We start from the raw sequence: 26,107 nt of genomic DNA on the forward strand, positions 1-26,107 counted from the left end.
GAGTCCCCTGCTGCCGAGAAAGCACCGCTCCTACCCCAGTGGTGGAGGCATCAACCTCTACTATGAAGGACCTATTGGGGTCAGGATGCGCGAGGAGCGGTGCTCTGGTGAAGGCTCTCTTGATGGTTTCAAAGGCTTCTGTGGCTGCTGGTGACCAGGACAGAGATTTGGGCTTACCTCTCAACAGACTGGTGAGTGGGTTGGTTATGGAGCTGTAGTTGTGGATGAATCTTCTGTAGAAGTTTGAGAATCCCAGAAATCGTTGAAGTTCCTTGATGGAAGTTGGAACGGTCCAATTCCTGATGGCCTCTACCTTCCCCTCGTCCATCTGGATGCCACTGTGATCGATGATGTATCCAAGGAACTGCACTGAGGATTGGTGGAAGGAACATTTTTCAGACTTGAGAAAGAGATTGAAATCTCTAAGGCGTTGCAGGACCTCCGCAACGTGGTGGCGATGTTCAGCCATGCTCCGGGAGTAGATGAGGATATCATCAATGTAGACGAGGACGAATCGATGGAGATACTCCCAGAATACCTCATGCATGAAGTCCTGGAATATGGAGGGGGCGTTTACTAATCCATATGGCATAACGAGATACTCGTAGTGGCCAGTAGGGGTGATGAAGGCGGTCTTCCACTCGGCCCCCTCACATCCGGATGAGGTTATACGCGCTGCAGAGGTCTAACTTGGTGAACACAGTGGCTCCGCTGAGATTTTCTAGTGTCGCTGGGACGAGGGGAAGTGGATAACGGAATTTAACCATAGCCTTCTTGAGTGCCCGGTAGTCTATGCAAGGCCTCAAACCTCCGTCCTTCTTTGTCACGAAGAAATTCGAAGCAGCAGGAGACGTGGAAGGGCAGATATAGCCTTGTTGCAGAGCCTCCTCAATGTACTCCTCCATGGCCTTCTGTTCAGGGAGTGATAGTGGGTATATCTTCCCACTGAGCACTGACTCACCCGGAAGCAGATCAATGGCAAAGCCCCATGGCCGGTGCAGAGGTAACTGGGAGGCCTACTTCGGGCAGAACACATCCTTGAAGGGGGCATAACAGGTAGGAATCTCCACTGACTGTCGACGGGGCTCTTTATGGAGGTGGAGTTGACTGGGAGTGTAATCGGTCGAGGAGACGTGGGTTGAGGTGTATGTGGAAAACAGTCAGGGAAGCAGTTACTGCCCCACTTCAGGACCTCACCAGTTTTCCAGGAGATGATGGGATCGTGTTGCACAAACCAGGGGCGATCACATTAGCAGTGGGATCCTCCAGAACCAGAAGATGTAGAGTTTCCTCGTGCAACTGTCCTACACACAAGTGAAGAGGTCCCACGCTGTGACGCACCTGTCTTCGGCTGAGTGGTTTGCCGGTTACTGATTGGACTTGGTAGATGGTTTTGGTGGAGGTGGTCGAGAGTCTGAATTGGCAGCAGAAATTCCCGGAGATGATATCACCGGCTGACCCGGAGTCGAGGAGGGCTTGTACTGCAAGGGAGACACCGGAGGCAGTAAGGTTCACAACAGCGGTGAGGGGCTGCATATTTAATATATCAGGTTTAATGACACTCACCATGGGTCTTGGTGGACGGATTTGGCATGTAGCGATGGGACTGGAAATTACCGGAGGAGAAGGAATGAAGTTGTTGGTGTCCAGAGGTACGGGTGATGGTGGAACTGGTGATGGAGTGAGAACCCGCTTGAGGGCATCCACGATCTCCTGGAACGGGTCGGGTGCACTCATAATGCTGACTCCTTTGTAGGTCCGATCTTCTGTTATGGAATGACACTCGGACAAAGGAATAAAAGTATAACAGGTAAGTTTATTGTCAGCAATAGGTGCGGGTGCAGATGAAAGGTGAGTATCCTGAATAATGAAGGGTTTCTTGACTTGAAGCTTGTAACCTTGATTCTTGTTTCGCAGGAGATCGTGGGACGGAGATGAAAGTAAGCACACACCTCTGATGAGGAGTAGGGAGATGATCCACAATGCGATGGAGACTGGAGGGGATGTTGGAGCTAGGAGCAGAAGGTAACTCTGGAGAAAACACAACAGGTAAGTAAACAAGGTAGGTATCTCAGTGTATCGGCAGGATATCAGTCCACTACGTATAAACGAGATCAGACATTGAGTGAAGTGAGGTGTGTGCTTATAAGTGCTGGTTGATGAGGGAGTTGATGACTTGCAGGTGCGTGTAGTTAATACTCAGATGACCGAGTGCATTGTGATTGGGTGAGTGAGCCTGACGATCTGTGACAAAAATACAACTTAATTATCACCATAGTTCTGATATTATCTGATACAATTTATCAAACTACAGTAATTTGACTTTGTTCACTTTTTAAGCTAAACTGCTAACACAGCATGTCAGCTTGTTTACTTGTCATTTTGTTTATTTTCTCTCTCCATCTTTAAATAATTTTCAAATCAATCTTTGATCACAGTGCTTGAGAGCTGTCTCTGGAAAGGATTAGGTGGATATAGCTTCAGCTAGATAAGGACACTGTTGCCTTCTAGAGGTGCTTTATAGCTGAATCGTATTTTTTTCACACACACCTTAGAGATGTTCTTTGATGGCTCTCAAAATTTAGATTGCATTGTCTATTTGAGGCTGGCAAGCTGCAGTTATCTTTTGTCCCCTATTGCGATGTATATCTGAGGAAAACGTTGTTGTTTGCTATTGCTGTAATCTCAACTGAGCAAAATTACATAATCCTCTAAATAAAATGTGTAACTCTTTGTTTAAATAATTCCCAGTTATTTTTATATTTTTTAAATTTTCATTGTCAAGAGTATTATAATTGGCAATTCATTTTTTTAATGTGAAGTGGATTTACTTTGCATGACAGCATTGATTAAAGTGTCTTGAGGGATTAAGACACTTTAAGCAATGCTGTCATACAAAGTTATGTTGATAAAATCTCAAATCGAATCCTGTTTATGTGAAATAAACCTGCACCTGGGCAGGTTTGAGTTTATAGACCTGTTGCTATAACAGGATGTGCTTTAAAGAAATTAACAGTCCGGAATCATTAATTGGCCTCCAAATAACAGATTGGCATCAAATAACACACCCAGGTTCTTGACTAATGACAAAGACTTGACAGAACATTGTTGTTGTTGATGTTGTTGAATTTAGTAGCAAGAAGTTACTAGTCACATAAATGTTAATATCAACTATGCATTGGGTTTTGTAAATTGGTTTCCCCAGGCCTCAAAAACTAACTCCAAGTTTGTTAATGACAGAGGTGGAAAGAGTACGAAAATATTCTACTCAAGTAAAAGTACCATTACCTTAATGAAATTTTACTTAAGTACAAGTAAAAGTACCAGTCTAAAAATCTACTCAAGTAAAAAGTAGCTCATTTAAAATTTACTCAGAGTAAAAATTACTTAGTTACTTTTTAACAGTGGGAGGGACGCAAAAATGGGATAGGCCAAGGGTGTCAAACTCAGCTCCTAGAGGGCCACAGCCCTACACAGTATAAATATCAGCTGGATCAGCTGTGTTTAATTAGGGTTATATCTATACTAATCTAATCATTTAGGCTTATTTGAAAACGTCTCAGGTTACGTATGTAACCATGGTTCCCTGAAGGGAACGAGACGCTGCGTCGAAACGCATATGGGAACGCCTTCAGCGTGACCAGGCTCTGAATATGATGTGTAATCAGTCAAACAAGGGCGAGGCGTCACGGGCGGGGTGACGTCACGACCAGGAAGCATATAAGCATGTGCGGCGGAGCCGGCTTCAGCTTCAAGTCATGAAGCAAGCGCTGGCAGGGATGCCGGAAGTGTGGCTACGTGACACAGTGTCTCGTTCCCTTCAGGGAACCATGGTTACATACGTAGCCTGAGACGTTCCCTTCCAGGAACTTTGAGCTGCGTCGAAACGCATATGGGAACGAGATACCAATGCCGCCAGACTGACAAGTCCCTGCCTGGTGTCAGGACGAAAGGACAGAGGTGGACCACCCAGCTGCGTTGCAGATGTCCTGCATGGAACACCTGCCCAGAAGGCCTTGGAGGCCGCCACACCTCGGGTTGAGTGCGCTCTGACTCCCACCGGCGGGGGGGAGCTCAGAGGCCTCGTATGCCAAAGCCATGGCACCCACAATCCACCTACTAAGAGAGGGCTTCGTAGCAGGAAGACCCCTCCTAGGCGGACCATAGCACACAGGCAGCTGGTCCGACTTTCTCCACAGGGAGGACCTATGGATGTATGCGTCCAGTGCTCGCACTGGACACATACGGTTGTGCTTCTCCTGGTCTGGCTCCCCGAAGGGAGGAGGACAGAAGGCCTGCAGTACGACCGACTGTGGAACGACCGACGGGACCTTCGGAACATACCCCACGCGGGGGTAGAGGAATACTTTCGCCGAACCGGACGCAAAGTGAATAGAGGCCGTTGTCAGGGCCTGAAGGTCACCCACCCTCCTCAGAGAGGTGATAGCCAATAGGAAGACGGTCTTGATAGTGAGGAGTCTCTCAGTTATCTCCTGAATGGGCTCGAAAGGTGCAATGCACAGAGCCTCCAGAACCACAGCCAGATCCCACGTAGGGACGCGAGATCATACCGGAGGCCTCAGCCTCAGCGCACCGTGGAGGAAACGTGTAACTAGGGGGTGTCTACCCACTGACTGGCCACCAATAAGGGTGTGGTATGACGAAATAGCTGCCACGTAGACCTTAACAGTGGAATGGGTTACCCCTGCGGAGAAACGGGCCTGCAGGAACTCCAGTACTGCACCAACGGGGCAGTTGACTGGGTCGAGCTGGTGGTCCCCGCACCAAGAAGTGAAGAGCCTCCACTTCAAGGCGTACAGTTTCCTCGTAGAGGGAGCTCTGGATTGGAGGATGGTCTCGACAACCTCGGTTGACAGACCGGAAGGGGCCACACCCACCGCTTCCATAACTCCGGGCGAGGGTGCACCTCGGTGCCCCCGGCCTGTGAGAGGAGGTCCCTCCTGACGGGCACTTCCCACGGAGTGCCGTCGAGGAGAGATATCAGGTCCGAGAACCATACTCGGCCCGGCCAGAACGGTGCTACTAACAGTAGACTAACCTCGTCCCGGCGCACTCTCGCCAGAACTCCAGGGAGCAGAGCGATCGGGGGGAAGGCGTACAGACGGAGCCTCGGCCACGTCTATACCATAGCGTCCAGTCCCGGAGGAGCTGGAGGAACCAGAGGGGACATTGCGCTGACTCTCGAGTGGCGAAGAGGTCCACCTGTGCCTGGCCAAAACCTTCCACATCTGCTTCACCCCTCGGGGTGAAGCCTCCATACCCCGGGCCTCGGCCCCTGTCTCGACAGGACGCCTGCTCCCACATAAAGATGCCCAGGAATGTGCACAGCTCTCAGTGATAGGAGCTTGCCCTGGGACCACACAAGGATCTGGTGTGCCAGCTTATACAAGGGGCGCGACCGCAGACCTCCTTGGTGGTTGATGTAAGAGACCACTGCCGTGCTGTCGGTGCGCACCAGCACGTGGTGATCTCTTAGGTCTGGGAGGAAGTGCTTGAGCGCACGGAACTCAGCTAGGATCTCTAGCTGGTTGATATGCCACGTCAGGTGGCGACCACTCCACAGACCGCGGGCAGGGTGGCCACTCATGACCGCACCCCAACCGGTGAGGGAAGCGTCCGTCGCTAGCGAGACGTGGCGACAAGGAGCTCCCAGCACCGGGCCCCGGGACAAGAACCAAGGATTCCTCCACATGTCTAAGGCACGGACAGCGGCGTGACACTTTGACAGCGCGGAGCGAGTCAGCAGGCCAGAAGGAATCACGCTGGACGCAGCTGCCATGAGCCCAAGCAGTCTCTGAAACTGCTTGACAGTGAATGGCTGGCCTTCTCACACTCTCTCGACTGCCGTGAGGATCGACTCGATCCAAGCAGGGGTCAAACGAGCCTGCATCGTGGTCGAATCCCACACTACACCTGGATAAGTGGTTCTCTGAGCTGGAGAAAGCACACTTTCCTTGGCGTTTAGTCGTAACCCCCCAAATCTTTCATGTGGGCGAGAACGACACCTCAATGCCGAATCGCCGCCCGCTCTAATTGAGCGAGGATCGACCAAACGTCGATATAATTGAGTATGCGGATGCCCTGCAGTCGCAACGGGACCAGTGCCGCATCCACACACTTGGTGAAAGTGCGGGGTGAGAGTGCTAGGCCGAGGGGAAGAACCCGATACTGATACGCTTTGCCCCCCGAAAGCGAACCTCAGGAACTCCCTGTGAGAGGAAGGGATGGGTACATGGAAATAGACATCTTTGAGGTCTGTCGTGACAAATCAGTCCTCGGACCTGATTTGAGACACGATCTGCCTGACAGTGAGCATCTTGAACTTCAGCTTTCTGGCTGAGCGGTTCAGAAGACTCAAATCCAGTATGGGCCTCAGCCCCCTATCCTTCTTTGGAACAATGAAGTACAGGCTGTAGCAGCCGGCGTGGACTTCGTGAGGAGGAACCAACTCGATGGCTTCCTTCCTCAGCAAAGTATCAACTTCCTGTTCCAAGACCAGAGCCTGCTCGGGGCGGACCGTAGTCACACAGACCCCTTTGAACAGCGGAGGTGGCCCATCGAACTGGATGGAATAGCCAGCCTCTACCGTCCGCAGGACCCAAAGAGACACATTTGGCAGTCGCTGCCAGGCTGCCAAACGATCTACTAAGGGAATCAGTCTCTCGAGACTGACCTCTGGTGTTAGAGAAGCGGCCAGACCGCTGCCTCGCTGCGGCGCACCGGCAGGAGACACGTAATCTGGCGGCCGAGGCGAGTTTCTCAGGCCCGCTGAAATCACAGGCGGAAGAACCTGAGAGTAATACTCACTGGGACCTGCTGTGCCCTGGAACTGCAGGGTTGACAGACAAATCCCCGGAGGGCACCGAGGGGAGACGGTCACCGTGTGCCGCGGTGTAAGCCGCTCCACCCCAGTAGGGGTCGTCCTCCGTAGTCCTGGGGCTCACCCGTCAGGACCTCTGAACGAACCAGACCCTGCAAGGCAGGACCCAAAGAGACACATTCGGCAGCTCGCTGCCCAATGATCTTCTAAGGGAATCAGTCTCTCGAGACTGACCTCTGGGTTCAGAGAAGCGGCCAGACCGCCGCCGCTCTGCCTTTTTTTCTCTCTGATTTAAAGGCAGAAGCGGGACCGGCTTTATTCATTTTATGCTTGTGCAAACACTGCAGCTTACAAAGCTCATAGTTATATCATATTGGGGTGACAGAGGCGGAGAAACCTCGTGAACGCTCGTCACATCAACCTCCTCAGAGGAAGAGAGACGAAGCATTGAGCCCTCGTCTCGGGGGAAGAGACAGCTTCCACACCGAGAGACGGGGCGCCAGATCTGGCGGATACGGGAGGAGATAAGGACATGCCCGTCTCACACTCGCCAGCCAGATCAGCCTGCGAGCCCCACGAGTGCAGCAGCCGCTCTGCCTCGGCAGCAGCGGGACCGGCACCGCGTGGGGAGCTCGCGAAGGCTCCCTTCTCGAAGAGAGCCCTCCGGGTGCGGAGACCGATTCTGCGTGCGCCGCACCCAGACAGACCACGCACAAATCGTGTGTGTCCTCGCTCGTGATATAGCGAGGGCAAGGATGCACACACGACTCAAAACGTGGTCTGAAAGCTTCACCCCTGAGCTTGCCCTTGGCTTTGGCATGATACTGAATGCTTTCCACTTAAAACTAGGACAAACAACAGTAAATAAGACTGACACACACAGAGCGCTTCGCTGAATGACAAAAAGCTGAAGCCGGCTCCGCCGCACATGCTTATATGCTTCCTGGTCGTGACGTCACCCCGCCCGTGACGCCTCGCCCTTGTTTGACTGATTACACATCATATTCAGAGCCTGGTCACGCTGAAGGCGTTCCCATATGCGTTTCGACGCAGCTCGAAGTTCCTGGAAGGGAACTATGGACTCTCTCTTTTCTAGCACTTTAGATACAGTTTCTCCTTTACGCTTAAGGAAGATCAAAGAAAACAATCTAACTCCGTGGTATAATGAGCACACTCGCAGCCTAAAGAGAGCAGCCCGGAAAATGGAGCGCAGCTGGAGGAAAACAAAACTAGAGGTATTTCGTATAGCTTGGCAGGAAAGTACCCTCTCCTACAGAAAAGCATTAAAAACTGCTAGATCTGATTACTTTTCGTCTCTTCTTCAAGAAAATAAACATAACCCCCGATATTTATTCAATACAGTCACTAAATTAACGAAAAATAAAGCTTCAACAGGTCTTGGCATTCCCCAAGAGCACAGCAGTAATGACTTTATGAACTTCTTTACTTCCAAGATCGATACTATCAGAGATACAATTGTAATCGTGCAGCCGTCAGCTACAGTATCACATCTCCTCTACTATAGGAGAGGAAGAACTGTATAAACTTGTTAAATCATCTAAATCAATAACATGTATGTTAGACCCTATTCCATCTAAACTACTAAAAGAGCTGCTTCCAGAAGTCATAGATCCTCTTTTGGCAATTATTAATTCATCATTGTCATTAGGATATGTCCCCAAAACCTTCAAATTGGCTGTAATTAAGCGTCTCATTAAAAAACCACAACTTGACCCCAAAGATCTAATTAATTACAGACCAATCTCAAATCTCCCTTTTCTGTCAAAGATACTAGAAAAGTGGTATCCTCACAATTATATTCCTTCTTAGAGAAAAATGGTATCTGTAAGGAATTCCAGTCAGGATTTAGACCGTATCATAGTACTGAGACTGCTCTCATTAGAGTTACAAATGACCTGCTTCTATCATCTGATTGTGGTTGTATCTCTTTATTAGTGCTACTGGATCTTAGCGCTGCGTTCGACAATATCGACCACAACATTCTTTTGAATAGACTAGAACACTTTGTTGGCATTAGTGGAAGTGCCTTAGCATGGTTCAAATCGTACTTATCTGACCGCCATCAATTCGTAGCAGTAAATGAACAGGTATCATATCGATCACAAGTGCAGTATGGAGTACCTCAACGCTCAGTACTAGGGCCGTTACTTTTCATGCTTTACATGTTACCCTTGGGAGATGTTATCAGGAGTGTTAGCTTTCACTGTTATTCTGATGATACTCAGCTCTATATTTCTTCGCGGCCCAGTCAAACACACCAAATTTAGAAACTAATGGAATGCATAGTCGATATAAAAAACTGGATGACGAGTAACTTGTTACTGCTAAGTTCTGAAAAAACAGGTGTTAATAATCAGACCTAAAAACCCCACATGTAATAACCTAGAACACTATCTAATACTTGACGGCTGCTCTGTCATTTCTTCTTCATCATTGACTAAAGTAGTTTGTATAATTCTGCAATACATTTGGTGGTTATATTTCCTCAAACAGGGGGGCTGGGAGGACTATAAATAGTTTCAGAAAAAATATTGCAAGAATCTAATTTTTCTTGGTATCTTCTTCAAATTTTAAATATAATCTCATGAGACAGGTGGCTTTCAATCCATTACTTTTCTGGATTGCTCCAGGACTTATTTCATGTATTTGTATATAAAATAAAAAAACATTCAGTGTGGAAAAATATTTTTCAAGGCACGTCAGTGTCTATAACTTTTTATCTTTTTGAGTATTATCAACTCTGGATGATGGATAGTAAAGCCTAGAGTGTCTTCTTTCCTTAAGATACCTAATTTGTTTGTGTAGCACGCTTTGTCAGGAACTGTTACCATTTTAATTTAGGTAGGTTACTTTCACCTGTGAGGCCCACAATGGGAGGTGATGATTAACAGGTTAATGTTAATAAAAGAACAAAAGAAAATCATTGACTGATCTTGACTGAATATCTTTCGTATCGTTAATTTATATATTAAACTATATTATATAGTAAACTTTAATTTATATATAATTTAGGAAAAGAAAACTGTTGTGTTTTTATACTTTTGGTTTCAATTTCTGTACCTGAAATTTGTTCAGTTGTATTTATTAATGCTATTGCTAATTGATTTGTTTGTTCCTATTGTATTACTGACTGTTTACTAGTCTTTAACAATTTAATGTTTGAAATATATTAGTCTACTTGTTTTTGCTGTAGTATTTTTTTAAACCATAGGCAAGTTCCTAAGTGTAAAAGGCCTAAGTGTTTTGTAAGCTGCTTGCTCATGTTATTCAGCTGCAACAGAGCTCTTTCTAAAAAGACTGAATAAGTATGTTTTACATCTAAATGTTTGACTTATTTTTTTATTGGAATCGAAACTAGGAATCGATAAGAATCAGAATCAGAATTAATAAGCAGAATCTAAATTGGAATCGATAAAATTCAAACGATACCCAAACCTATAGCTCCAAACCTAATCAAACACACTTTAACAAGCTAATCAGTGTCTTCAGGATTACTAGGAAAGTTGAGATTTTGATCAAGGATAGAGATAAAGTGGACTTTGAAATCGGAAAATGTTCCAGTTTCTAATAGGTTTCATATACGCAGATCAAAGTAAAGCATCTTGGAATGCTGATTGCTGGAATGACCTTGTGAAGTTATCCCAAATGGTGCTGTTTGTTCGATTTTCAGTTATAAATAATATAAATAAAGGCCAAGGAACTTCACTTCGTACAAAGGGTTAAAAAGGATTTAATCACATTAGAATAGTGGTTCTCAACCAGCCTCCTGCAAGCCTACAGAAAGATAAGCGGTTTGGAGAATGGATGGATGTAATGAGTTTAGGACTTAATTTAATACATATGTTCAAAAAGCATGGGAACTTTGTAATTCCGTTTAATTCCCTTCAAAGTGCATACAGATGTCATCAATATATCTGCTCCACTATTTTGTCACAGAAAGGATTGACAATAACAGAAGACAAACTCCTTTTCCCAAAGTCCCAAAAAGAGGTTCACACAAAACTTGCTCCCATAGCAGGTGTTAAATAATGTCTTACAGCTTGAAGACTTTCACCATTTTTTTTTTCCACCATGCATTCATGACCACCATCCCACTGGTTTACTCATAAATTGGGCCAGCAGTACCCCTTCAACGTAAAGGCAGTTTCACATGCGATGCAGAAAGTGCAAGTCTCTAGTTCATTTTGGTGAGACATGGAAAGCCGTTTAGACCCAGTCCACTGGCCAGTTGGTCCAATGTTGGAGTTTCTCCAAGAGCAACGTCTGGCAGAGTTGACCACCTCTACACTTAATTTGGATACAGCAGCCATTACTCCATGGCATGCTCCAGTAGTTTTACGTAACATGGGCCCCGCTCCATATATATATTGTGTGGATGGTTCTTATAAGAAATCATAGGGTGTGCAGGAGGTGGTTTGTTTAAATGTTTATGAATTTTTGGAAGTTTATAGAAACATTCAATACATGCATTTATATCATAGACGAATTTTAATTTGTTATCCTAACCCACATATTTTCTCTTGCAATCAGTGAGCAAAGATAACAGTTCCTTTTTTGATTGATTTAATTAAAGGTGCACTAAGTGATTTTTCCCAAACGATATTGATATTTGAAAGCACCAACACAAACTCGCCCATACCCCAAACAAAAACCAACATGGATAAGTTGTGTGAAGCGAAGCAAAATCAATGTTACTAACCTATCAAAAAGAAACAAAGCAACCTCGGCATCTGATTCGAGCCCTTCCCGCTCCTTGAGCTCTCTCCACCGCTGGAAAGCGGCTCCAGTGTTTATGCAGGTCCTACCTCTTGCCTGATCGTAACCCTTCTTTTTAATATTTTGTTTCTCTGATATATTCCTATTTTTTATATCTCTCTCTATCAATAGTCAATCAACTAATACCCGTCCTGTGCACTCAAATTGAGCGCTCTCTTCCCTCTATCATTACAAGACATACTCTCTTACTGCTGACTGGCGACAAGTGTGTTTTGTGACTCGGTCCGACACTGTGGTCAAAAGCGTTTTTCAAAAATCACTTTCAACTTTAAATAATGATTTGAAATCAATAATGAACAAAGGTCAAAAGAAAGACAAGGAGAGGGAGAAAGAAGACAAATAATCAACGACGTCCCAAGTCTTACAAAACAATGTTGTAAAAGATGTTGTAAAATTTTAACCAGAGTTTTTGGTTTTGTTACACAAGGTTGAAGATTAAATAAATAAACTTAATTGTAGGAAATGAATCTTAGCTATTAGGAAAAAAAAATTAAATGTATGGTGATATTTAGGCTTAAGTTATCTTGTGTTTGCTTTTCTAGGTAGATGAACACACAGACAAGATTAGCATCATGAGAGAGAAGACTAGCATCCTGATCACACTGTCCTGAATTGACCTGGATCCTGATTTGTCCAGAAAGATCCGCCAGAAAAGATTGCAGAATGTTATGGAACTTTTCCAGAGAACATTTTTTGATTGAGGACTGTATGATGTTTTTTGGGTTTACCATAACAAGGATTTTTTGGGGGGGTTGGTTTCACTGTCTTTCCTCCTAAACCATTGTAAGGTTCACATGTTTTTCTTTACAATGTGGATACCTGCTGGAGAGTGAAGAATCACATAATTGCATATGTTCATTTTTCTCAACGATTTTTGGGGGAGAAGTAAGAATGCGTAATATATCCCTCACTCTTTGGTTTCTTTTGGGGTGAGAGACAGACTCAAACTCAAAATGTCTCTGTTCACCCAGAGGAAGATACGCACATTAACAGGACTTTTGTGTGCCATGACCTTCTCCATGTTTGTGTTCAGTTACACACTCAGAGAACCCTCACTGTACTTCTTCAGGTCCGTGCTGGGCTTGTCAGGAAGTACATGTTCCTGTCGACGCTGTATCACTCACCTTGATGATGAAGATGATGGCTGGTTTATGGAACGGTTTAACCAATCCTTCCACCCACTGATGTCCAGGAAAAGCAGCATGCTCTCAGATGACACATACAGATGGTGGCAGGTTTGTCGAACAGCACTACTTATAGCAGAACAGAACTAGGTCTTTACAACAGAGAAGTTGAATGAATTCTATTTAGAGGGGATGTTGTTTTTTTATTGAAAGATTACAAAGAGAAAACTTTTTTTCTTTAAAACAGCATGCACAGTCATTCATTCAAGATTGGCATAAAAGTACATAATGGTTGCAACAATGTGCATTAATAACCATAATTATGTCTGTAAAGTTTGTTCTAAAAATTTTAATCTATCTAAAATGAATAAACACATTATTTCAGTGATGTAACCTCAGATAATCCTGGTATACATATGTTTGGACCATGTCTCTCCTCTTTTTAGTGCCCATTGGTTTATTAACCACATCCATGGGAAAAAGGAGCCACAAGAGTGTAGACTAAATTTAGTTCAAAACTAGGTGGAAAGAAAATTCTAACAGACAGTAGGGTCTCCTTCCTGGCACCCTCAGGGGATAGCTGTGCAATCTCCACGGCCACTGGTGTTTTGGGGTGCAGCGGGTCTCCAGCGATTGGTTACATATTTGGTTCTCTCTGTCAGGACACCAAACATTTAACATCCTCTTAGCAAAAAGAAGTGACAAAACTAGCGTAGAACCTACTGCCAAATAGCTCTGTCATTGGGTCATAAGGACTGTAGAAAAAGGCTACAAGATATAGTTTGTGTATAATCTTCTACAGTTCAACGGCATGGTCTCCACTACCGTGAAACCACAGCAGATGCATTTGTTGACACAATTTGCAAAACTCTGCTGGACAAAGGGGCCATAGAACATGTTTCCCTACCAGACAGATGGTCAGGTTACTACAGACGAAATTTGGGATTGCAATCCACAGTGGTAACTTTGGACCAACTGCACATGAGTCTTTCTTACCTTGGTTCCCACTCTAGGTACTTTTTGTCAACGCAAGATACTAACAACGGCCCATACGCAGCCCAGACAGTCGCTCTGTTACCAGGTGTCCTGGCTAAGGTCAGTCAAAAAGGGTCTTGCCTCTTACTGATAGTGCCTCGTTGGCCCACCTTAGTTTTTTCTTTGACCTGATATCTCTCCTTGAATTCCTCCCCGTTGTGGGCAGTTCCCATCAGGAGGGATCTCAGGTGCAGTGGATGATAATTCACTCCTAGCCCAAACTTTGGAACCTACATGTTTGGCTTTTGAGGGGGACCAATTAAGAGAGACTGGTCTTTCAGCTGGTGTAGTGGAAACTATTCTAAGTATTCTAGAATATTCAATATTCTATTCTGTTAAATAATAAGGATGTAGAATCACCCAACTGTGGTCGTAAGGCTAAAACGGACATTTCCTGTAAACCTATGCCCCAATTCTGATTGGTTGCTTGGAATGTTGTTCTAAGCCTACCCATAATTTATCCCTAAAATCAGAACGAAATGATGTTGAATGAAATAGGTTGAAATATGTTAAATAATAAGGATGTAGAAGCACCCAACTGTGGTTGTAAGGCTAAAACTGACATTTCCTGTAAACATATGCCTCAATTCTGATTGGTTGCTTGGAATGTTGTTCCAGGATTAACAATGCTGTTGATCCAGGAACATTTTGCACTTGGTGAAATCACTTTCAGCAAGATTTACATCCACCACACCAGCCAGTGGCGTAAGTTAGAGCAGCTTTTTATATGCTATGGGGGCTGCAACAGGGGACCGACTGCCACTAGGCAAACAATGTCAGTGATGAAAACAATGAAAACAATGAAACAATGAAACAATGAAAACAATGAAACAATGAAACAATGAAAACAATGTCACATTGAGTCATCCTATTGCCCTAGCCTATGAGGCGCATGGTCAAGCTTTGCCTCTAGGAGTTAGGGCCCATTCTGCGTTGGAGAATTGCATCCTCCAAGACTCTGGCAATAGGTGCCCCCTTGCAACAAGTATGTGGTGTGGCAGTCTGGTCCTTCTTGCATACGTTCATCAGGTTCTACAGATTCGATGTCCCTGCTACTCAGGGCTTGCATGTCCTTGAGTCAACATCATGTCTGATCAGGTCAAGTCTGAGACCACTTAAATGTTTAAATGTTTGTGTGCACACACCACACAACCTCAGCAGTGTTGGTATTTTTGATCCCATTAGCATTAATAAAATGCAGTGACTGTAACCCTGTTCCCTGAAAAATAAAAATAAACAATATCAAGATGCTGATCCTCATTGCCGCACTATAGGCGGCGTGTCTAGATGTAGACACTTTTTTTTGTAGTACCGAACATTGTAACCAGAGATGACAACTTCAGTCATTATAAAGGGAGCGTTCTTAAGCCCCTTTCACACATACAGACTTCACTGGAAAATACTTCACCGGTAAATTGCTGTAAAGAGATCATGTGTGAACAGGCCCTTTTTAAAATACCGGTAAATTCATTCCGGGAATTTACAGGTATGAGAAGTTGTAACACCAGTAAATTGCCGGAATGATGCTGTGTGTGAATGCAGAATGAAAATTACTGGTATTAGCATGTACAAGTTAAGAAAGCTCTGACATAAGACGTCTGCTCCTGGCCAATCCAGAGCCATTGAAATTCAAACTTCAACGGCTCTGGGCCAATCATAACATTCTGACGCAGATGATGCATTTACTCCGCGCTTTGTAGTTCAGTTTGAAGTCGTCTAATATGATGTCTCTAGGCCAAAAGAAGCTGCGTGAATGTGAACATTTGACACAAAAATTAAAACATCAACAAAAACACTGACCAAGTATACCCTTCCATATTTACAAACACAACACCAGGAGGCACAGATGTTTAGAGGTCATTTCCATTTAATGATGTCTCAGAATTTACCGGTCATTTGAAAGCGATGTGTGAATGGACAGAACCAGAAAAAAGACTGTGTGAGCAGCGCATTTTTTTACGGCATAAATTAAGGCAATTTACTGATATTACTGTGTGAGAGGGACTTTTGATTAATTTCTGTATATATTTTAAACACTTGTTGTATTCCATGTTACTGAAAGGAACAATGTGAAAATGGCCATTCAATTAATTTTGCTAATGCATACACTGAAATAAATGATTTTGGGACAGAATGGCTCACTGCATATTAAAACAACCATTTATCACAGTTTGGGCTTTAAAATTAATTTAGTTACTCACTTCTTACAGTATTATAGTCATCTCCATCTTTCAATGAAATTGTGTTTGCAAAGCATATGTCCAATTTTGACATAAATAATTATGCTGCACTGAAATAGCTATTTCCCAAATGTTAAAATCCTTCAGAAGTATTCAGAGACAATGTTCTTCCACATCTAAAAACTGAACAACATTTGGAAAACATAGCAGGCATCTAAATCTATTTTTATTCCAAGTGATCCTGTTTAAGTATCTCTCCCTGTTACATCAATAGGACATACAGTATTTAGTTATTCCTAGATTTTTTTTGTTTGTAGTAGTAGTAGTAGTAGTGTAATATTAAGGATTTTGTTATTAATTTCCATATTGTGATTTCTGTGTATTTTGAGTGTAGTGGCTACAGGCTGAGAAGAGCCCATCCAATCTAACCACAGTGTTGGACAGATTATTCCAGCTGATCCCTGCTGAGGAACGCTATGTTGATGCAGATCCAGATCGCTGTCGAACATGCTCTGTAGTCGGTAATTCTGGGACTCTTCGGGAGTCCCGCTATGGGTCCTACATCGACTCCAGTGATTTTGTCATACGGTAAAGATTTATTTATTTTATTTTTATTTATTATGATTTTCCAAACATCAAAGAGAAATACAGATTTAGGTAGAGGTGGAAAGAAATTCCGAATCAGAATTTTAGATGACTTAATGAATTTAAATGATTAATGAATATTAACAAAAGACAATACTAGCGAATAAACTGAGAAGATTGAACACACAGACATAACCATGAACTGAAGATTTCATAAAACTGACCAAATCTTAAAGAAATCAACCAACCAATGTTTTGTATCATGTGTTTAATGCACTGCCATGTTATATAATTATATATAGTTCTATTCTGAGCTTTCAGGCCCCTTTGGTTTTCCAGATTTTAATCATTCATGCTTGCAAATTTATCATGTCTATATATATCATGTCTTATCATTTATCAAACAGTGAATGGGAAATTCTTTGGAGACTACGTATGTTTGGATGTACTTCTTACAGTACTTGCTTCTTACATTTGTGCTTCTCAAAATTTTCTTTGAATCACAAATGTCCTTTGAGAGCCCAGAATTTTGTATGAACAAGAAATGTTTTGTGCACTTATGGACATTTTACGGTATTGTTACTGTATCTGATTGCTCATTATACCTGCTACAGTTATTGGGTTGTAACATCCTATGAAAAAAAGATGCTGCATTTCATGATTTTTTTATAATTAATATTATACCACACTTTAATTTGTGCGTCAGAGCAGGAACATTTCAGAAAGTTTTTATGTAGAAATTTTGGCAATAATCAACCTTGCAATGTAGCTGAAATATATCATTATAAATATGCCACACCTTCCTGCTGTAACAGACATGCACATAACTTTGTAATACTTTATAACATGATCTTAAAGTGTGTGCACATTTGTGTATTAACAGAATGAACCAGGCTCCAACACAGGGTTTTGAAAAGGATGTTGGCTATAAGACTACTCATCACCTTATGTATCCAGAGAGTGCCACCGATTTAGACAACTCTACAAGTCTAATACTCATTCCCTTTAAAACTCTGGATCTAGAGTGGATCATCAGCGCTCTGACTACAGGAGACATCTCAAAGTTAGTTCAAGTTCAAGTTTATTTGTATAGCGCTTTTTACGATACAAATCGTTGCAAAGCAGCTCTACAGGAAATTAAGTTTCCACAATATATTTATATATTGCAGAACCTTAATATGTTTAACTTATGGCAAAATTTGGTAATTCTGTATGTTGTCTGAGCGTTGGCATCCTCTGAGGTCCTCTGAGGGGTTGGCATTATCTTTTCTCAGGTGTTCGGTCATCTCAGATCATTTAAGGGTTGGATCCAGACTGAAGCTTCTGTAATTCCTACAAATAGAGAAACAAATAGAGACACAATTAGCTTAGCTGCTGTTCCATCTCAGCAGAAATTATTTGTTCAACCCAAGCTAAAGAATAATAATAATGTACATTTGATCAGATATACTACAGTACTTGAGAGCCACAACTTTGCATAGTTTAATTTGAACCCTGATTCAGATCAGGTGTGTTTAATTAAGGTTCAAGCCAAATTCTGCAAGACTGCAAGTATGTTACCAAGTCAGACAATATTGTCATCGCTGTATTGCTAATTTAGATAAATATTCTTGTTTTGGTTTTTGAATAATAATAATAATAAATTAGTAAGTAATAATTTAGTATGCAGGGAGTGTTTTGTAAAATGGAATAAATAGTCTGTGATTTGTTGATTCCACTTTACCTTTATGTAACTGACAAAACTAAAAAGGAAAGATTTCCAGTGTTGTCACTGATAAACTTCATTGTATTTTGTAGATGTACACTTTTTATATAAATTTTTATTTTGATAACTGTGACACACTCCAAAAAAGTTGGGACAGAAGCTAAATAAAAGTGAAACTATAGAATATCCAAATTAAACTGTTTTGAAACATTCCACAATAAGCAGGTGAACTGGTAATAGGTGACATCACAGGTGAACTCACAGATGGGTCATAACCCAAACCTGAACACAATGCTCGCAACCGTCTTTGTCAGAGTTTGGTGACTGTGTGTGTTGGGAACTGGAGCGAGTCAGTTTGACAGTCAATTGGAACTGCTTACAGTTGGTACAAAATGCTGCTATGAGCTCCGCCCCCTTTGCGAAGTAATTAAAGCTGCGACAGTTGATTGCATGAAGTGTCCAACATAAAAAAAAAAATGAAGTGTCCAATATTCCATACTTAATTTTTTCGGTTATTTAAGTGCATCATCCGGGTATTGAAAGGGCAATTTTTCTTTTTGGAATTTTCAGTATGAACGTAGTACTCGCACTATTTATACTACAAAACATCATAGAATAGTGCATAAGTACGTGATTTGGGACACACCTACACCGTGAAGAAATAGTGCTGAAAAGGCATTGACACAGTTATTTTTGTGCCTTGCCTATACTGAATATGCATTTGTAGGAGTTTCCCTTTCAGACGCAAAATTTATAAGAGGAGTTTATTCAAATTAATTACACAGCATGATATACTAACGTTTGTTCTTGGCAAATTACTGGTATTTTTGCCATTATTTAACATCCAAAAAAAGCATGTCTTATAGCAGGCTGTAATTTGTGCTGCTCTTGGTAGAGCATCTGTGTTCTTTAATGTGCGCATTGCCAGTAAATCACCCGCAGAACTTTCTCCTCCCATCGGTGATTTTATGGAATTGCGTTCTAACACTAATTTACCCATTTTAGTAAATCTGGCCCTTAATGTTAAGTGTCAGTGTATGTTATGTGTTAATGCATTATAACATAAATGATATATCATTCATATAAAATAAATATAATAAATATTTATAAGCAAGATCCAACTGTATGTATATATATGTATGTATTTATCATCCAACTGTATGTATATATATATATATATATATATATATATATAATTTTTTTTTTTTTCCTGTATCATCTTTTGAACCTTATGTACATTCTACAGGGGAGGATTAAAATCTGCAGGATAATTTAATTAGTAAAGTGAAGCATTGTTTATTAATCAATATGATTGTCTCTGGCTTTTAGGACATACGTACCAGTCAAGTCACGGATCAAAGCCAATAAGGACAAGGTTAGTTGATTGTGTGCCCTTATAAAAACAAAATGAAAAAAGGGGGGCTTTTTGACTGTAGTTTTGATCTGTTTTACTTTTCTTCTTTATTGCTATTTTTAGAGACTTGATTCATGATCTTTTCACAGGTGTTAATCTACAACCCAAGCTTTTTAAAGTATGTTTATGACTCGTGGCTAGAGGGTCATGGGAGATATCCATCCACTGGATTCCTTTCTCTGATGTTTGCAATTCACATTTGTGATGAGGTATGTTAATATTAGTTTTATTGTTTTTCTTTCTTCTGCGTCTTCACTGTTATTCAGTTTAATATTTTTCCATGCTTTGAGGAGTATGTTTCACTCCCATTCTAAAATTTAGTTTCTACATGAATATCTCCCCCTTGTGGAACCAGCCCTCTGCTGCAACTGTGTGTTGAGAAGTAAATATGACCCTGGAGCACAAAAGCAGTCATAAATAGCACATATTTGTATATTTGTAGCAATAGCCAACAGTACATTATATGGGTCAAAATTGTCGATTTTTATTTTAAGCCAAAAATCATTAGGATATTAAGTAAAGATCATGTTTCATGAAGATATTTTGTAAATTTCCTACCGTAAATATATAAAAACTGAAGTTTTGATTAGTAATATCAAGTCAAGTTCAAGTTGAGCTTTATTGTCATTCTGCTACATGTGGGGACATGTGGGGACATGTCATGGGAATGAAATGTCGTGCCTCGCAGGACCACGGTGCTACATAAATACAGACATACAACAATGAAGTAAAAAAACACTATAAGCCTATACACAACTAACCTACTGACAGATTTAACTATAAGTATACTATATATAAGTATTTACTCTATACAAACTAAAAAATAGAAGATAAAAAATACAAACTATACGAATGCTTCACAAATACTGTACATGTGCAAAGAGAGACATTTGAGTCAGCAGCTGGTTGGGGAACAGAGCAGGATGATTTGTAGTGCATGAGCATGTAAACATACATATATTGCTGAGTCTTTTGTGGGATTGTGTACACGCAGCAGTGTGTGTAAAGTGTCTAGTGCACATAGAGGAGAGTGTTACTACAGGTGGTTTGTACGGGCCCACTCACCTGTGTGTAGCACACTTCGAATTGCACAAAAAAAAAAAAGTTCCATACAGTTTTTTCTTTGGTGTGGTAAGGTTGGGGGGGTCCATGTTTCAGCAGGTGGGGGTTTGCATGGGGTTTCAGAGGGTGGTTTGAGTTCAGGGCTCTCACAGCCTGGGGGAAAAAGCTGTTGAGCAGTCTGGCGGAGCGGGCTCTGATGCTCCGGTTCCGTCTTCCTGATGGTAGGAGCTGGAAGAGACTGTGGGAGGGATGGGTGGAGTCCTTCACGATGCTGTTGGTTTTGCTGGAGAATCGTGTAAGGAAAATGTCCAGGATGGAGGGGAGAGGGGCACCGATGATCTTTGCAGCTGTGTTCACTGTCCGCTGGAGGGTCTTGCGGTCAGCAGCACTGCAGTTCCCGTACCAGACAGTGATGCAGCTGGTCAGCACACTCTCAATGGTGCCTCTGTAGAATGTGGTGAGGATGGGTGGAGGGAGACTTGCTCTTTTCAGCCGGCGGAGAAAGTGTAGGCACTGTTGTGTCTTTTTGGAGAGTGACATGGTGTTGGTGGTCCAGGTGAGATCCTCTGTGATGTGCACCCCCAGGAATTTAGTGCTGCTGACTCTCTCCACAGTCGAGCTGTCGATGGTCAGTGGGGGGTGGTCAACGGAGTTTCTCCTGAAGTCCATCACAACCTCCTTTGTCTTCTCCACATTGAGGGACAGATTGTTGGTGCCACACCATTCAGCCAGCTGTGCCACTTCCTCTCTGTAGTGCGTTTCATCGTTGTTGCTGATGAGACCTACCACTGTTGTGTCATCAGCAAACTTGATGATGTGGTTGGAGCTGAACTTGGCAGTGCAGTCGTGGGTCAGCAGTGTGAAGAGCAGCGGGCTGAGCACACAGCCTTTTGGGGCCCCTGTGCTCAGTATGGTAGAGCTCGATGTGTTGTGGCCGACACGGACTGACTGAGGTCTTCCGGTTAGAAAGTCCAGGATCGAATTACACAGGGAATTGTTAAGGCCCAGCAGGTTTAGTTTATTTATGAGCTGTTGTGGGATTATTGTGTTGAATGCCGAGCTGAAGTCAATGAACAGCATTCTAACATAGGAGTCTTTATTTTCTAGGTGGGTAAGAGCCAGGTGGAGGGTGGAGGAAATTGCATCGTCCGTAGAGCGGTTTGGACGGTATGCAAACTGGAGCGGGTCGAGTGTGTTGGGGAGGCTGGTTTTGATGTTGTGCATGACTAACCTCTCAAAGCACTTCATCATGATTGGAGTCAGTGCTATGGGACGGTAGTCATTTAGACAGGACACAGGTGATTTCTTTGGTACCGGTATGATTGTTGTGGATTTGAGACATGTGGGGACGACTGCCTGGCTCAGCGAGGTGTTGAAGATATCTGTTAGGACATCTGTCAGCTGTGCAGCACAGTCTCTCAGAACACGGCCAGGTATGTTGTCAGGTCCCGCATCCTTGCGTGGGTTAATCCTAGATAGTGTCTTACGTCAGCTGGAGACAGACAGAGCGCCCGGTCGTTGGGAGGTGTGGGCAGTTTTTGTGCAGGTGTGTCATTCTGCATTTCAAACCGTGAATAAAAGTGGTTGAGTGCATCGGGGAGGGATGTGTCCTCATCACAGGCCTGTGGCGGGGGCTTGTAGTCAGTGATGGTCTGAATGGCTTGCCACAGGCTCCGTGTGTCTCTGCTGTCTGTGAAGTGATTGTTGATTTTTTGAGCGTATGACCGTTTTGCATTTTTGATGCCACCGGACAGACTGGCTCTTGCTGTTTTGAGGGCTGCTTTATCTCCTGATCTGAATGCTTCATCTCTGCCTCTTTAAACATGTTCCAGTCTGTGTCCTGGAAGCAGTCCTTCAGTGCTGAGGTGGCATTGTCTGGCCATACTGTGATCTGCTTCTGAACCGGTTTGGTGAGTTTGAGAAGTGGTCTATATGCTGGGATTAGCATAACAGTGATGTGGTCTGAGTACCCGAGGTGGGGGCGGGGTACAGCCTTGTAAGAGTTCTTTACTGTTGTGTAAACAAAGTCCAGTGTGTTGTGTCCCCTTGTTGCAAAGTTCATGTGTTGGTAGAACTTTGGCAAAACTGTCTTTAAGTTTGTGTGGTTGAAGTCACCGGCTATGATGAAAAAGCCATCAGGGTTATTTGTTCGCTGATGGCGCTATACAGTTCACGAAGCGCGTCCTTAGCATTTGCACACACAATGACCGTGAACTCCCGCGGCAGATAGAACGGTCGACACTTCACAAACATAAACTCCACCAGCGATAAACAGTGTTTTGATATTACCGCAGCATTGTTACACCAGTCTTTGTTGATATACACACACAAGCCACCTCCGCGGGTCTTACCAGACAGTGATGAATCTCTATCCGCTCGGAAGGTGGTTAGCCCGTGCTGCTGAATTGCGGAGTCCGGGATGTTGTCGTTTAGCCATGTTTCGGTGAAAAGAAAACACACAACAATCCCTTGCCTCATGCTGTGTAGACCGACTGAGTTGAATTAAGTCCAGTTTGTTTTCCAGAGAGCGAACGTTTGAGAGCATGAGTGTTGGAAGAGCTGGTCTTGTGGGGTTAGCTCTTCGCCTAGCTCGTATACCCCAGCGCTTACCGCGTTTCCGTCCTCTCTCACACCGCTTGCGACGCTGCCTTGTGCGGGTAGTATCAGTAGGCGAGGCCGCGGTCTCGAGGTCCAGCAGTAAACAAAGGCCTCGTAGCTTCTCAGTAGCCGCCGGCGAGAGTTGTTGTTTGTATGCGTTGCCGATATCCAAAAGACTTTGGCAATCATAGATGAGTTTTGGGGGTGATTTCCTTACGAGTTAGCGGTAAACTGACACTATTTGGAGACGAACAGACGACATTAAAAGACATAAAAGCACAGTCTTTGGGACCCGGAGGAGCCGCTGCGTCTGATCGCACCGCCATCTTGGATCAGATGACAAATATTGTCATATCCTAACAAGCCATACATCAATGGAAAGTTAATGTATTCAGCTTTCAGATGAGGTATACATCTAAATTTCTGAAAATTTACACTTATGGTTTTGTGTTCCAGGGTCACATATGTTTGTCAGATCATTACATTTGTCATTTTATATGATCTAATAAACACGGATTAACACAGATCTTTTTGTCATTTGATATGATTTTAAAGAAAAACTTCTTTAGAATAGATTATAATAGAAACGGATTATGTCGTGTACAGCTATGTTGACACTTTATCAAAACCCAGACTGATAGATCTTACAACCAAGCACCAAATTTAAATGAGAAAAAAAGATTTAATGTTAAAATAAATTAATAAATTCTACTACTACTATTGCTACTGCTGCTGAAATTACTACTGCTAATAAAATAATCAACAAATAATGATGATGATCTAAAGGAACTGCTTTCAGTCTTAAAGCCTATCTGATCTGTTGGATGTAGGTGAATGTGTTTGGATTTGGTGCTGACCAGGATGGAAACTGGCACCATTACTGGGAGGACAACATGCTGGGAGGAGCATTCAGACACACAGGCGTCCACGATGGAGACTATGAGTACAACATCACAATGCTCTTAGCAGACAAACACAAGATCACGCTCTACCGAGGAGGCTGAGCTCACACATGGAATTTTCCACAAAGCCTTAACAGAACTACCACAAGGCATGGGCCATCTGAGCACTTATTGCCATTTATGTACGGATTGAAAGCTTTAGAGATTTTATTTGATTTGATTTGATTCACTTTTAGAATGAAGATAAAAATGTTTGGTGATTAAAAATTATTAAAAGATTGGTACTTCAAAATGGACTTTGAGGCTGTTGGCAAATGTTGCCCATATGCTGCAGACATGGATAATATCAGTTTCACTGACTGATAACAAGTTCATATTTAAAGCAAATTTTTTTGCACATCTTTCCTGATGTATTTAATACTTTTGAATCATTATTTTTTTGTCAGAATGCATGCTGTTATGTATTTTATATGTGCGTGTTTGTTTGTGTTAATCAGCCTAAATAAGCCACAATGCCAAAAAATTGCACAGAAATTAAAAGGAGAATTCACCCAAAAATGAAAATTCTGTCATCATGTAAGACCTTCTTTCATCTTTGGAACTCAAATTAACATATTTTTGATGAAATCCTAGAGCTTTCTGACCCTCCACAGACAGCAACGCAACTACCAGGTAGTAAGGACATCGTTTAAATAGTCTAAGTGAGATCAGTGGTTCAACCTTTATTTTGTGAAGCTACAAGAATACTTTTTGTATGCAAAGAAAACAAAAATAAAGACTCTATTCAACAACAACTTCTCTTCCGTGTCAGTCCACGAGCGTTCACAAAAGTACCACGACACGTGTGTGTGATGCTGCTGATGCAGGAGCCGGCGTTCTGATGTAGAACCTGCATGTGCTGCGCCATGTTTACACACAGAGGAAAGCACATGCATGCATCATGGTCCTGTCGTGAAGGAAACAGGAAACATGTAAATGGGGTTAATAAAATGAAATGTTTGTTGATGGGCTACATGGATTAAGTCATGTGAGTTAATATTTTAAGTGCCTTTTTTGCTAAATAACAGTGCCTTGTTTTAGAAAAAATTTATGAATAAATATATGAATTAATTAAATATTTGTTTTATTCATTTTCATTTTATTCATTTTGAACTCATGTATATTAATTCAGTGGTAATTTTCACCAAACATATGTTTTAATGTATGACAAATAAATTAATAAACAGACTGTTTTGATTCTAGTTTTGTTCTGTCATCACTAGCTCATCATTATGTAAAAATTTGATGCAAATCAGATCCAAGTAAGACGTGTCGATGAAGAAAAGTTGTCAGTTTATTCATAAGTTTTTCAAGTATACAAAAGAAGAATACAATAATCATGTCACGAGTCCGGGCTCGGCAGTTCTTCCCTGTTGCCACCAGAGGTCACCATCTCCCTTCCTCCCGGACTCATCTACGTAATCGCATACACCTGCCACATCACATACACCTGCTTAACCACACACACCTGTACACTTAACACTCCCAGCTGTTCTCCGTTTGCCACAGACTATATAGTCTCCCCTTTCCCACCACTCTGCCTGGTTCGTTAATTGTAATTCGTGATTTGCAAATGCGTGGTTGTGTTTCATTTCTTGTGTTTTGCTCTGGTCTGGGATACATGCACTGTATTGCCGTCTGGTATCCCAGATCTTTTATGTTTTGTTTTTTGTGCCGTGTTGGCCTTTTTGTTGCTAATTAAAGAGCACTTCCCTGCACCTGGACCCTGACTCCGTCTTTTCGCGGCGCTTCTTCGCCGTTCCGTGACAGAACGAACCAGCAGACATGGGTCCAGCAGGGAAGCTCCTCAATATCCGCCAGGGAG

The 26,107-nt window shown here is 42.7% G+C and overlaps 1 protein-coding gene across 1 annotated transcript; it reads left to right on the plus strand.

Moving 5' to 3' along the window:
- Window positions 1-1,982: 1,982 nt before the first annotated feature.
- Window positions 1,983-25,483, plus strand: LOC306885300 (CMP-N-acetylneuraminate-beta-galactosamide-alpha-2,3-sialyltransferase 1-like; the record flags this gene model as incomplete). Its single annotated transcript, XM_079441735.1, has 8 exons — window positions 1,983-2,049; window positions 2,151-2,226; window positions 12,573-12,873; window positions 16,372-16,565; window positions 17,446-17,625; window positions 19,597-19,642; window positions 19,771-19,890; window positions 24,172-25,483. 8 exons carry the CDS (start codon window positions 1,983-1,985, stop codon window positions 24,343-24,345), a joined length of 1,158 nt encoding a protein of 385 aa, XP_079297861.1. The 3' UTR covers window positions 24,346-25,483.
- Between the last annotated feature and the right edge of the window lie 624 nt (window positions 25,484-26,107).

Source organism: Barbus barbus (assembly GCF_936440315.1).
Source record: "Barbus barbus genome assembly, chromosome: 19".
NCBI lineage: Eukaryota > Metazoa > Chordata > Actinopteri > Cypriniformes > Cyprinidae > Barbus > Barbus barbus.